The 12579-nt window shown below is 44.9% G+C and overlaps 1 protein-coding gene across 1 annotated transcript; it reads right to left on the minus strand.

The window, feature by feature from the left end:
* Nucleotides 1–10247: 10247 nt before the first annotated feature.
* On the minus strand, nucleotides 10248–11918 carry fzd1 (frizzled class receptor 1; the record flags this gene model as incomplete). The annotated part of the gene is made up of 1 exon (XM_079227944.1): nucleotides 10248–11918. The coding sequence occupies one exon, from the start codon at nucleotides 11916–11918 to the stop codon at nucleotides 10248–10250; it is 1671 nt and encodes a 556-aa protein (XP_079084070.1).
* Nucleotides 11919–12579: the final 661 nt, after the last annotated feature.

Consider the following 12579-nt stretch of genomic DNA (forward strand, 5'->3'; position numbering starts at 1 on the left):
AGATAACCGCAGTGAGCCACACAGTATAAGAATATATATATATATATATATATATATATATATATATATATATATATATATATATATTCAGTGTTGTGACACGTCACCGTTTTAGACACCTGCTAATGTTGTGAACAGAACTATTGGTGATGTCCAGGCCACAAAAGATCCCGCTTTGGGTTGAATTAAGTATGTTTGTTACATACACTCTGACGAAGATACGGTAAAATACCTTTGTCACCAGAAATAGCCTGAGACTGTATTTAAGAAATGGACCTGGTTACCGTGACGTCAATCATTGGCTTGTGGACCGATGTTTTGAAGCCATCAGTTTGCCATTTTGTCCGTCGCCGTCTTGGTTTTTGGCCGTCCCCATATTGGTTTTTAACCTCTTAGCGTTCCTGTAAAATTTGACGAAAAACGCCTATCTAGGTATACCCAAAGTAAAGTGGAAGCTGTACTTGAACTATTTGGAGTAAATGCATGGTCTTGGTCTCTTTTGAAAGGTAACAATCTGCAGTTTTCTTCCCTCAATAGTCAGAATCACTTTAAGTGCTGCTGACACTGAGTTATATGAGTTTGAACACACTAAAGTATACGGTTTTATTTCCGCCTGAACATTTCTTTGAAAATAGATGCCTATAGATTACTATAAATGTGACTTATGGACTGGAAAACACAATGGAACCATAGCCTGAAGCCTTTTTCTAGTCTAAGTGAAACGCAGATAACAATATTACAGAAAATGAATATTTTACACATGTTTTTCTAATGAAATGATAGACGTTTTTACATTTTGAGACTGAAAATATTCATGATATATATACTATATACCTATTAAAAAGGCTTATAGTTTTGCAAACTTATAGAGGTACTATTCATATTTACTACCAGTATTGCTGACACAGAGAAAATTAAGTATAAATGCATTTTCATGCGAATTCAATGCCAAGAGAGAGGTTGACTCTCTTCTTCAACGTAGCTTCTGGTTGGGTAATGTAGCCTGTCAGTCAGGACATGAAGCTCCTATTGGTTCAAGTGACGTTTCATTGTAAAGGTTGGATTTCGGCGGTCATTTTGATACCGAGTTTTCGTCTGTGCTCTCATGCAAACTTGCTTTTCTTCTAAAAACAAAAATATGTTCTTTCATATCTTCCAGCTGATATGAAATGATACCAGTTGGTGGATATTGATGGATGTAATCACGTGTTTTGGACTAAATCTTTTATGGGATTTTTTTTTATTGGACCTTTACGACGTAACAACGCCGTTGTTGTTGGCATGTTATGGATTTATGGATCAATATGAGTCGTCATCGGTGAGTTGCCTGGATTTTGCTATCGTTTGTTTGTTTGTTGTTGTCTGACAAAAGTCTTGTTTGTAGCTGCTTTGGTGGTCTAAACTTGAAATGGGTTGCATAGCTGGAATCACAAGAATCGTAGGTTTCCAGAAACATGTGGCACTCGTACCGAACTCGTACCGAACTATAAATAAGAGGCACAGTGAATAATAGAATGTACAGTAAAGGACGGCTGCAAGATGGCAGCAGGTTAAGAGGTTTTAACAGCCACCATCTTGTTTCTTTGGAACAGAAGTGACATGAGAGGGTGCAGCAAAGTGCAATCCAACGCTGAACAAAACATTTTCAATACGCTGCTTGGACAGATGCGACCGTTATTTCCTTCAGTAACGACGGCTTGAAATATCTAGAAGAAGAAAAAAAGAACATGCAGACTCAGCATAAAAAAATCCGATCTGACAGACCACAAATAGCACGTGGCGTCTCAGCTGTTTAATCGGTACACAAACAGAAATGTCCTTTGTGTTTGTAGGAGGAGGCGTGTGCCGATCCTACTTCTGGTGCTCTGCCAGGTGCAGTGACAGTGTCTCGTTGGCACAGAGAGGTTGCCAGGTGACTGCGGAGAGAGACCGAAAACAAAAACACTGTCTTTGGTGTCCAGCGCTGAAGATAAAGATGCCGCACAGAAGAGCAGACAGAAGAACTGAGAATGACGGTTCCACATGGAAGAGTTAGCGTGCAGAATTCTCCCTGAAGCTACAAACTGTTTGTTTTTGTTGCTAACAGTAAAACAGTTTAGAGGTTATATATTATTGTAGCCCTGATTTTTATGTTTAATTTGATACCTAACATGTTTTTCTTTGGGGGTGGGGGTTATACCATGTTTTTTTCTTGATTTGTACCTTGTGACCTGACATAAAAATAATTAAGGGACCCTATGGCTCATTAAGAACAACCGTAATTGAAACTTTCATGAACTGTGGATTTGACTTTCTGGTTTCATGCAGATGGCAGAGGCGAGCAACAGAGAAAAGAGAGAGAGAGAGAGAGATAGAGAGAGAGAGAGAGAGAGGAGATTGGGCAGATGTGGTGAGTGGAGATACGGGTGGAGCTGTGAAAGATAATCATCATCTCCCAGCACAGTGCCTCCTGTGATTGACACCGTGTTGGGAGTTGCTCCCTCTCTGGCTCTCCAGAGAATAGCTCAACTGTGCGATCTTTGATAACGCCGTCACACGCCATTACAAACCTTCATGATGATTTGTGTGGAAGAATTGACATCAGCTTCTCAGGGTGAAAGGGAGAGCACCGGAGCTCGAGCGGAACCAATCTAAACTATAATGCAGATGTGTGAGCACATGTGTGCGTTAGTGTTGTCATAGACCAGGAGATGAGACAAGGGAAAAGCCAGTGATGTGACTGGCGCAGCACAGGCGGTGACACGCGTGGGCGTACGAGTGAGAGACAGCCTAAGAAGTACATAAAACAACACATCAGTCATCCACAGGTGGAGGCAGGCGGGTGCAGCGCACAGCGTGAGGCCGCACGGCGCCGGCTCATTTGGCGAGACGCCGCCGCCGCGGCACAGCGCTGACCTCGAGGTGGTCTGGGTTCAACAATGAGGAGAAAATAGAAGTCTTTGGGAGAGGAAAGAGCAGCGGAGGTCCACTTTGCTGAGGGTCTTATTTATAGCACATTGTGTTGAGATGTTCTGCACAAACAGGTTGTGTGAGCTGGCAAGTTCAAAGTAACAGTGTCAGTAGTCAGTAGTTAGTTTTTAGTTAGTTTTCTTTTTGTATCTTGCATTTCATTAGTTTGTTTAACTGACTCATTATATTTGTGCGAATTCTATTCCCCTACATTACTGTTCAAATGAGATATTTTTTACCCAAAACCTGTTAAATTGAAAATATTTAGTCCAAAAAGGATCTGAATAGGCTTAAAAAAAGGTATTGTTTCTATATTTATTCTATTCTCATTTTGTGTATGTACTTTGTACTATGCTGTACTTATTCTTGGAACTTCTTTTGTCACCAAACCCAAAATTGTCACCAAACCCACAATTGCCTGAAAAAGTACTGAGAAGACATGACCGCTGTATTCTCAAGTGTACAGCCCTGTACTTGAGAGCAGTTATTGTACTTTTACTTCCATTTGCTTTGCATAAAACTTCTTTATCTCATTTATTTCCTATCAATTTATGTTCTACTATTGCAAACAGATCAACACACACACACAAACAAAATGAAAATACTCGTTCGCTGAAAAAATGAAATAAAGACTTTATAACATATTTTCAAAACGTTTAAAAGAGTCGTTAGAATGAGCTCCATTATGACCTTCTACAACACACTGCTTACACATGAACGCATGAATGAAACTAAACCGTTTATTCACGAGTACTTTCACTATTGAGATATAGGTAAATGTTGCTGCTGAGACTTTTTAAATTGTACTTTTATTTCTAATGGAACAACTTTTTTCATTTCTACGAGCTGAAGGTAAAGTATCTGAATGCGTCTGTAATGTGGTCAAGTGAAGGGTTTCAGGCGGAGCTAGAAAAGCTGCACAGCATCCCGCTGAGTTTAAGTGAGGTTGTTTTTAGTTTGAATACCAAGCTCACTACCTTGTGTGCATCATTTTCTTGCGAAACCTCCTTGGTGCCAGACGAGGACTCCTGGGTGAGCCGAGGTGATTCAGGTAAACACAGAGGCACGTGGCAGCAGGAGCACTCATCTTGTACAGCAACCTTTCCGCGTTGGCCTCGGGGAAGAAAAACCTGCAGAACTGGTCCCAAAACCGCTCTTGTGGCTTTGGAAGCCGGACGGTGACGCAGCCGTTTAGATTGCCGTTTGTCGTATAGTGCACCCGAGGGTGCTGCTCGTCGGTCTAGAATGACCCGCAGCTACAACAGCAGCTGCTGCCAAGCAAGCTCATCTTATACATTAATATTAGAATCCTCTTCAGCGGTTTCAGAATAGTTGTCAAACATGTAAATCGGGTTTGGTTTATTACTTTATTACTGAGTCAACACAGTTAATAAAACATAGCATAATTAGCATCTCTAGTTCATGTATGTGGGATATCTCTCGTTGCCTGCATGCATTATATATGCACATACATATCTGTATTCATACGTATGTGGATGAATATTAAGTCATACCCCCCTTTTCAACTTCTATCAATAGGTGTATGAATTATGATTGCATTGCAATAACAGTATCTGAAAATGTCCTACAAAGACAGAAGTGCAGTCCGCAATATTGTCTTAGTTTAACAAATGGACATTCACATTAAATTATTATATCTAATGATAAGTCAATACAACACATAACATAATAAACCAGCTCTTCCCTTTGGTGATAATCCTTCTTGTTTTAGTATAAACTCTTAAAGACAATCTGAGAGAGTAATGTGTCTGTTTCTCGGCTGCCAGAACACTGCTCCTGCGTGGCTCCACGTTTAGCTGCTCCAGAAGCATGACGTGTAAAACAACCTACTCCATGTTTACAACCAGATCCTCCAGTGGAACCAGATGCGAGTGTTTCAGCTCCTGAGCCAGCCACAGCTCTCATGAAGGATACCCTCTCATCACAGCTCTCATGAAGGATACCCTCTCATCAGAGCTCTCATGAAGGATACCCTCTCATCACAGCTCTCATGAAGGATACCCTCTCATCACAGCTCTCATGAAGGATACCCTCTGCATCACAGCTCTTATGAAGGATACCCTCTCATCACAGCTCTCATGAAGGATACCCTCTTATCACAGCTCTCATGAAGGATACCCTCTCATCACAGCTCTCATGAAGGATACCCTCTGCATCACAGCTCTTATGAAGGATACCCTCTCATCACAGCTCTCATGAAGGATACCCTCTCATCACAGCTCTTATGAAGGATACCCTCTCATCACAGCTCTCATGAACGATACCCTCTCATCACATCTCTCATGAAGGATACCCTCTGCATCACAGCTCTCATGAAGGATACCCTCTGCATCACAGCTCTCATGAAGGATACCCTCTGCATCACAGCTCTCATGAAGGATACCCTCTGCATCACAGCTCTCATGAAGGATACCCTCTGCATCACAGCTCTCATGAAGGATACCCTCTGCATCACAGCTCTCATGAAGGATACCCTCTTATCACAGCTCTCATGAAGGATACCCTCTCATCACAGCTCTCATGAAGGATACCCTCTGCATCACAGCTCTTATGAAGGATACCCTCTGCATCACAACTCTCATGAAGGATACCCTCTCATCACAACTCTCATGAAGGATACCCTCTCATCACAGCTCTCATGAAGGATACCCTCTCATCACAGCTCTCATGAAGGATACCCTCTCATCACAGCTCTCATGAAGGATACCCTCTGCATCACAGCACTCAGGAAGGATACCCTCTCATCACAAGTCTCCATCGACGACACAAGAAGACTGACCTGTAAAACACACTGAGGACTAACCTGGAGAAAAACAAGGACCCGGCCACATCCGGTCCAACGCCGTCTCACGGAGGGTTGGAGCTGCGTTCCATGGATGCAGGAAAGGAGAGTGTTTGATTCTGAGCCCACTGAACAGGGAACATAAGAAGCTACAGTAGAGTTGCTTCTTTTACACCGTTTACGTTTCCTTTCCTCATTCAAATGCAATCGGCTTGTTTGCTTTCTTATTTCCAGAGCAAGTTGAGAGGATTAATATCCATTCATGTCATTCGATACAAAGATATGCTCGTATCCAAATATAATAATAATATGGATACCACGTTGACAATGCACATATGATAATATTGTGTGATTCATCCTAAATCATAGCAGTTAGCCGTTAGCTGTTAGCAGCTGATACTAAAAGAGATTGCATTCAGTTACATTGTGATGCGTTTAAGCTCCGTTCAGCAATAATGACCATCAGTCAAAGGTAAGTTATAATGTTACCATGATGTGTTCAAATGTAATCTTATCAAATGTACTTCTTTGCAAGAAATGTGAATAAATCCAGTTGTTTGATGATTATCTATTCACAGCAACATGAAATAGATATTTTACGACATATATATAAATATATATATATATATATATATACACACACAGTAAAATATCTATTTCATATGTGTGTGTATATATATATATATATACAGTAAAATATCTATTTCCTATTTCAGTAAAATTAAGGGTTTGTATTTTTTATACAAAGCAAGTATTAAAATAAAATACAATCATTTATTTTCTCATCATTTGAATTGTGTGTCTATAAACCCACTAACGAAGAAAGAAGATAACATTTATAGAGTTTGACTCTAAACACTTCGGGATGGTTGACATTATTGTTCAGTAACGTTGGTGAAAGTCTGGAGACTTGAATCCCTAAATGTAACTTAAATGCACTAAGTGGGTTAGTTTTGACGGATGCAATCAAAATGTGTATTTTTCTAAATGATTTGTTCTATCTCATTTTTTCTTTTGTATATTTTCTATTGCTCCTAAATAAAGCAAAAGTATTCTTTGTCCGATTAATCGACTAATCATTGGGATAATAATCCATAGCTGCAGCCCTACTTAACGTTACTGTGACTCCTTTTGGCCAGAATAATGGTGTAAAGCTTTGGAGGAAAGTGAGTACATGAGTACGTCTTGGAGGTCCTTGGTCCTCCTGTCCACGCGGCCTTAAAGCAGGCCAATGAAGGAGGTGAGGACTCCAGCATCTCTGTTCCAGCTCCATATATCTCAAAGGGTTTCATGTTCTCAGCAACCTGTGTTTGTTTTTATGTTGGTGGTTCATGTAGAAACCACCCACAGCCCACAGCCTTCTGTTACTGAAAGCTACGCCTCAAACTTGTGGTTTTCTTGACGTCACACGTTGATTTCTCCAGCGGCAGAACACATTTCCTCCGTTCAGCCCTCGTTTGAAACGCCCTCCTCCCTTTAGCCCTGGGATCCCGGTAACATGGGGGCGACCTCACCAGGGTCCAGTCCTCCTTTCGGCACAAAGTTCAAAGGTAAATATGAGCTGGTAGAATTAGTCAAATCAGCTTGGTATCATTTGTGCTGCTTTCCCTCCACCTTCTGAGCTAAAGAGCAGATGGAACTGGGAGCTTCACCTGAGCTTCAGAGGAATGAACAGAATGACGTCTGTCAGCACCTGAAATCTAAGAAGGGCTTCAGAGCCGCTATGGAGAGGAAGAAGGTTTTTGTGAAAGACCTTTTCAGAGCACAAAAGGGCTCTGAAAGTCAGTTTGGCCTCGTGTTACGATAGACCTTAATCATCTCGGTTCTGACACCAATTTAAGGAGAAAAAAAGACATTTTTCAACAGCTTGACAGTTGCAATGGTGAGATGTTTTTTATTCTCATGAAGCAATCAATGTAGTGTATATATACGATTTTTTTTCTATAAATATAAAGGTTCTCTTCATAGCAAATGCAAAAAAAGGAAATTACTTCAAAGCTGCGACTATTGTAGAGCTGTCAGCACGGTGAAAGGATTATTATGAACCGGGAGCATTTGACAAAGAGCGGGTCCTGATGCGAGCGAGAGCCTTCCTCCCGTGATGAAGACCTGCCAGCCGCGACCCAAAGATGACCCCCTCAAGCTCCAGGTTCAAAAGAGTTAAAACATTTTCTTTAAAAATGTGCCCGTACAGGTGAGTCTTTGTTACAAACATGTATGATATGTTACGGGTGCACAGGGCCGTGTGGAGGTCTGGACACCTCTACGCTTTTGGACAATGTGTTGCTCTGCAGGTTTATTCTAGAACGGTTGCAGGCGTTATCAAATATTGTTTTCAGACTTACATCCCTTGTGCCATCAGGCTTTAAAAAAAAAAAGACAACCAGAATGAAATACAAAAACACATGACAGAACACCTCAACTCTGCCTCTCGGATAAAGAGCTACGAGGATCCCTGGTTTTTAGTCCTGAGGCCAGGACCACCAGGACCACCTGGACCCCGGAGCCGCCGCCTCCCTCTCCACCGTACGCTCCTAGAACGCATTCAAATCCTGCTGGAATTGTGTGCTTCTGCTGGCATTTAAAGTCTAAACGGCTACAGTTCTGAATCAGGTTTAAAAAAAAATATAAAATGTAAACCTGCAGCTCCGACTTAAACATCCGGATCCGAGCAGCGAAAGATTTGAAGGTTGGAGCAAATATTTCTCACCGACAAGATTAATCTCACACTAACAATCTGGCTGCTTTCATCAGGAATCTATTTGAAGATGATTTGAACAATTAACTTTCAAAATGTCTTTCTAACAGACAGAATGACTCGACTTGATCAACGCTCCATGGCGTCTGGTTCGTTTCTTTCAAACGTCGAATCTTATTGCTTATTGTTGGGGAGCTAAATAACCGGTGAAGTCCAAAGAAGTGTCCAAGGATTTGACACGGAAGGAGCGCTGCACACGTCTACGCACACACACTCCATCTGCACGTCGTCCAGCTGTGTGTTTGAACACTTCCTCTGCAGGCGGATCCTTTCATTCCAGGTCCGCTGAACACGAGTGCATATTAATGCTCTGGTACCACGGTGAGGGAGATTCAGACCCCTGCAGTTCACACACTCTGTCCATTTAACACCGAGACCGCTTCACTCGTCTCCTTCCCTGTTGATGGGAGGGGCCAGTTCATCTCGCCTGCTCTCATTTAGGCGAGAGTCTTAAATCTGCACTGTGCACTAATAACTGTCTTTAACTCAATTAGATGAGCAGTTCTTCCCCCAAATAAAAATGACACGTCTTAACTGAAGTGAAATTTATCTTTCCGGATTGTTTCGGTGCGAATGGCCGAGTGTTGGAGATATTGACAGTTTTATCAGGGTTCATACACATTATGACCAGTGGATTTCATGACTTTTCCATGACCAAACATTTTGTAAAATCTGGGTGTAAACATGAAAAAGTGAGTAAATGTAGTATTTAAACTAACAATGAGAATACAAAGCATACAGTAAACCTTAAATGACACAAATGAATGAGAGACAATACTTTGATTAAAAGAATAAACATTTATATAGATGCCTGTATGTATGCCTGCTTATATTTTGAGCGTCTTTCTTTTAAAAGCATATTCATTATTTCAAACTCAGCGTAAATAAAACAACATGAACATTTGAATATAACACATTTACATGACTTTTCCAGGTTTTCCATGACCGTATGAACCCTGTTGTATATGGCAACATCTCTACAGCTGATTAAAATGTGCATTTTTGATTTGGGGGAGAACTGTCCCTTTAAGTGTCAGTAACTACGCAGAATTACCCAATTTGAAAGTGTCTGAGGAGATTCACCAGCAAGAGAACTTTCCAGGAAAGACAGAATTTAAAAAGTATGGCCTGAGAGGAGGTTTTCTTTTAAAAATACAAACAAGTCGGAACTGAAACAAGCCAAATGCCCAGTATGGCCCTTTCAACCTGGCGTACCCACGTGGGCTTCATTTGGGAAAGGAATGATAGACCTGCCGAGAGGCCCCCGGGCCACAGACCACAAAAGCATCTGTCACGACGCATCTGTCTCCGGCTGCACGCCGGTTCTCTCGCCCCACGCCGACCGACCGGAACAAGCGGGTTAGTCGGGATAACCGGGGCCGCGAGGAAGCACTCGGGTTTCACGGGACTCTGCTCAGAATAGAGCCGGCGATCAAAGAGAAATACTCCACAGTGAGTCAGGTCACGGGGCCGCCGGTGCTCAGCTGGCTCTTTGTGAGTACAATTCCATTATGTCCAAAGTATGGAAAAAAAAGGAAGATTTTTTTACAACAAAAAAAAAGGATAAAAAAAAATCTTTAAATACAAATATATACTTACAAAAATCTCACAATTGTATATGTACATTAAAAAACATACCAAGTCTCTTCTGTAAGTCCGAGGAAAATCACGAGAAAATAATGCAGTGGATTATCGTTCAGTTTGTGACTGAGCGGTCTGCATGGGGCTCAGACCGCCTCACACCGTAGTCTCGCCCTGTTTACTGTTGGCCAGTCTCGTGTAAAATCTCCGCCACGAGTTGAGGGTCTTCCCGGACCAGATCCAGAAGCCGGAGGTGATGCCCACGATCAGCGTCATGAGGTACTTGATCATGAAGACGGTGAAGTCGGGGCTCATGCTGGGCCGGCTCTGGACGGGACACGGCACGGCGTACGTCTTGCACGTCTGGGCGACCCACGTCTTCTCCCACTGCTCCCGGAAGGCCTGCTCGTAGAAGTTGCAGGCAATGACAATGGTGGCCGGCACCGTGTACAGCACGCTGAAGATGCCGATCCGCACCATCAGCTTCTCCAGCTTCTCCGTCTTGGTGCCGTCGTGCTTCATGATGGTGCGGATGCGGAACAGGGACACGAAACCCGCCAGCAGGAAGGAGGTCCCGATGAACAGGTAGACGAACAGCGGCGCCAGGACGAAGCCCCGCAGCGCGTCCACGCTGTTGATGCCCACGAAGCAGACCCCGCTCAGAACGTCCCCGTCCACCTGCCCCACGGCCAGGATGGTGATGGTCTTGATGGCGGGCACGGCCCAGGCCGCCAGGTGGAAGTACTGAGAGTTGGCCTCGATGGCCTCGTGGCCCCACTTCATCCCCGCCGCCAGGAACCAGGTGAGGGCCAGGATGACCCACCAGATGGAGCTGGCCATGCTGAAGAAGTACAGCATCATGAAGAGGATGGTGCAGCCCTCCTTCTTGGTGCCCTGCACCACCGTCCTCATGTCATTGTCGAAGCGGTCGTTGCAGACCACCTTGTCCTCCAGCAGGAACCCAGCGATGTAGGCCACGGACACCATGGTGTAGCAGCCGGAGAGGAAGACTATGGGCCGCTCCGGGTAGCTGAAGCGCTTCATGTCCACCAGGTAGGTCAGCACGGTGAACAGCGTGGACGCGCAGCACAGCACCGACCAGATGCCGATCCAGATCCGCGCGAATTTCAGCTCCTCCTCGCTGAAGTACATCATCCCGTGGGACCGCTTGGGCTCGCAGGGGGCGCCGCAGTCCTCCAGCCCGAGGAAGCGGTAGTTCAGGTAGGGGGGCACGACGAGCGACGGCGGGCAGCGGAACTGGCCGCTCAGGTGGTGGTCCGTGCGCACGGTGGGGTCCTGCTGCCCAGGGCCGGGGCCAGCGTCCGGCTCTGCGCGGTCCGACATGTTCTGCCCCACGCACAGCTCCCCGGCGCCGTGCACTGGGAAGGTCTCGCACGCGAGGCTGTCGGGCCACTGGAAGCCGAACTTGTTCATGAGCGCCTCGCAGCCCTGGCGCGCGCGCTCGCACAGAGAGCGGCACGGCGGCAGCGCCTGCTCCAGCACCGTGCACACGGGCGCGTACATGGAGCAGAGGAAGAACTTTAGATCCGGGGAGCATTGGACCTTGACCAGCGGGTAGAACTGGTGCACCTCCAGCCCGGCGTCCTCCTGGTTGGTGTGGCCGAGCAGGTTGGGCATGATGGTCTCGTTGTACGCGATGTCCGTGCACAGCGGGATGGAGATGGGCTGGCAGAAGCCGTGCTCCGGGATCGACATGCCCCGGTCCCCGCCGCCGTACTGCCCGTGGACGCGGAGGAGCCCCGTGTTCAGAAACACCGCGGACAGCAGCAGAGGCAGCCCCGCGCGCAGGAGTCCGCGCTGCGCCATGTTTGGAGCACTTTCTGCCGGGTCGCAACTCCCGCAGCAACGACTAAGTCCCTGGACGCTTCTCTTGGTTGGCGTTTCTTTTGCGGGCTTGAGCGCAGACAAATCCCCGCAGCTCCTTTTTTCTTCCCTTCCGGCTTCCCCGGTGATGCCGGAGTGTGAGTAAAAAAAACAATCCCCGGATTTCTTTTTTATGACAATCTTCGGCTTTTCCCACCGGGTGAAAAATCCACAACGAACGAACCCCCCAAAAAATAAAAAATAAAAATCCGAGCCGTACTCCCCGCAGGAACGGGTCCGCTCCAGTGCTCGGTGCCCGACGCCGCGTCAGTGTGCCGAGCGAAGCTGCTCCTCTCCGCCTCTCTCCTTCAGGGGGGAGTCAAGCTGCGCGCCGCACGCAGCCACTTCCGGTCAAACCGTTCCAAAATAAAAGCCTCTGATAGTAAAGTTTATTTATATTGCACTTTTCACAGACAAAGGTCACAAAGTGCTGCACAGGAGTCAGGAAAACAAAGTGTTAAAACCAGACTGACAATAACAGGGGCCAAAAACATTTCAACAGTTTAGAGACACAGAGAAATACACATTAAAAGATGGAACAGTAAAAAATACAATAAAACAAATACTGAAAATAAATTAATAAAAACAGATAAAAAGCAGGTCA

The sequence above is a fragment of the Taurulus bubalis genome (assembly GCF_910589615.1).
Source record: "Taurulus bubalis genome assembly, chromosome: 12".
Taxonomy (NCBI): domain Eukaryota; kingdom Metazoa; phylum Chordata; class Actinopteri; order Perciformes; family Cottidae; genus Taurulus; species Taurulus bubalis.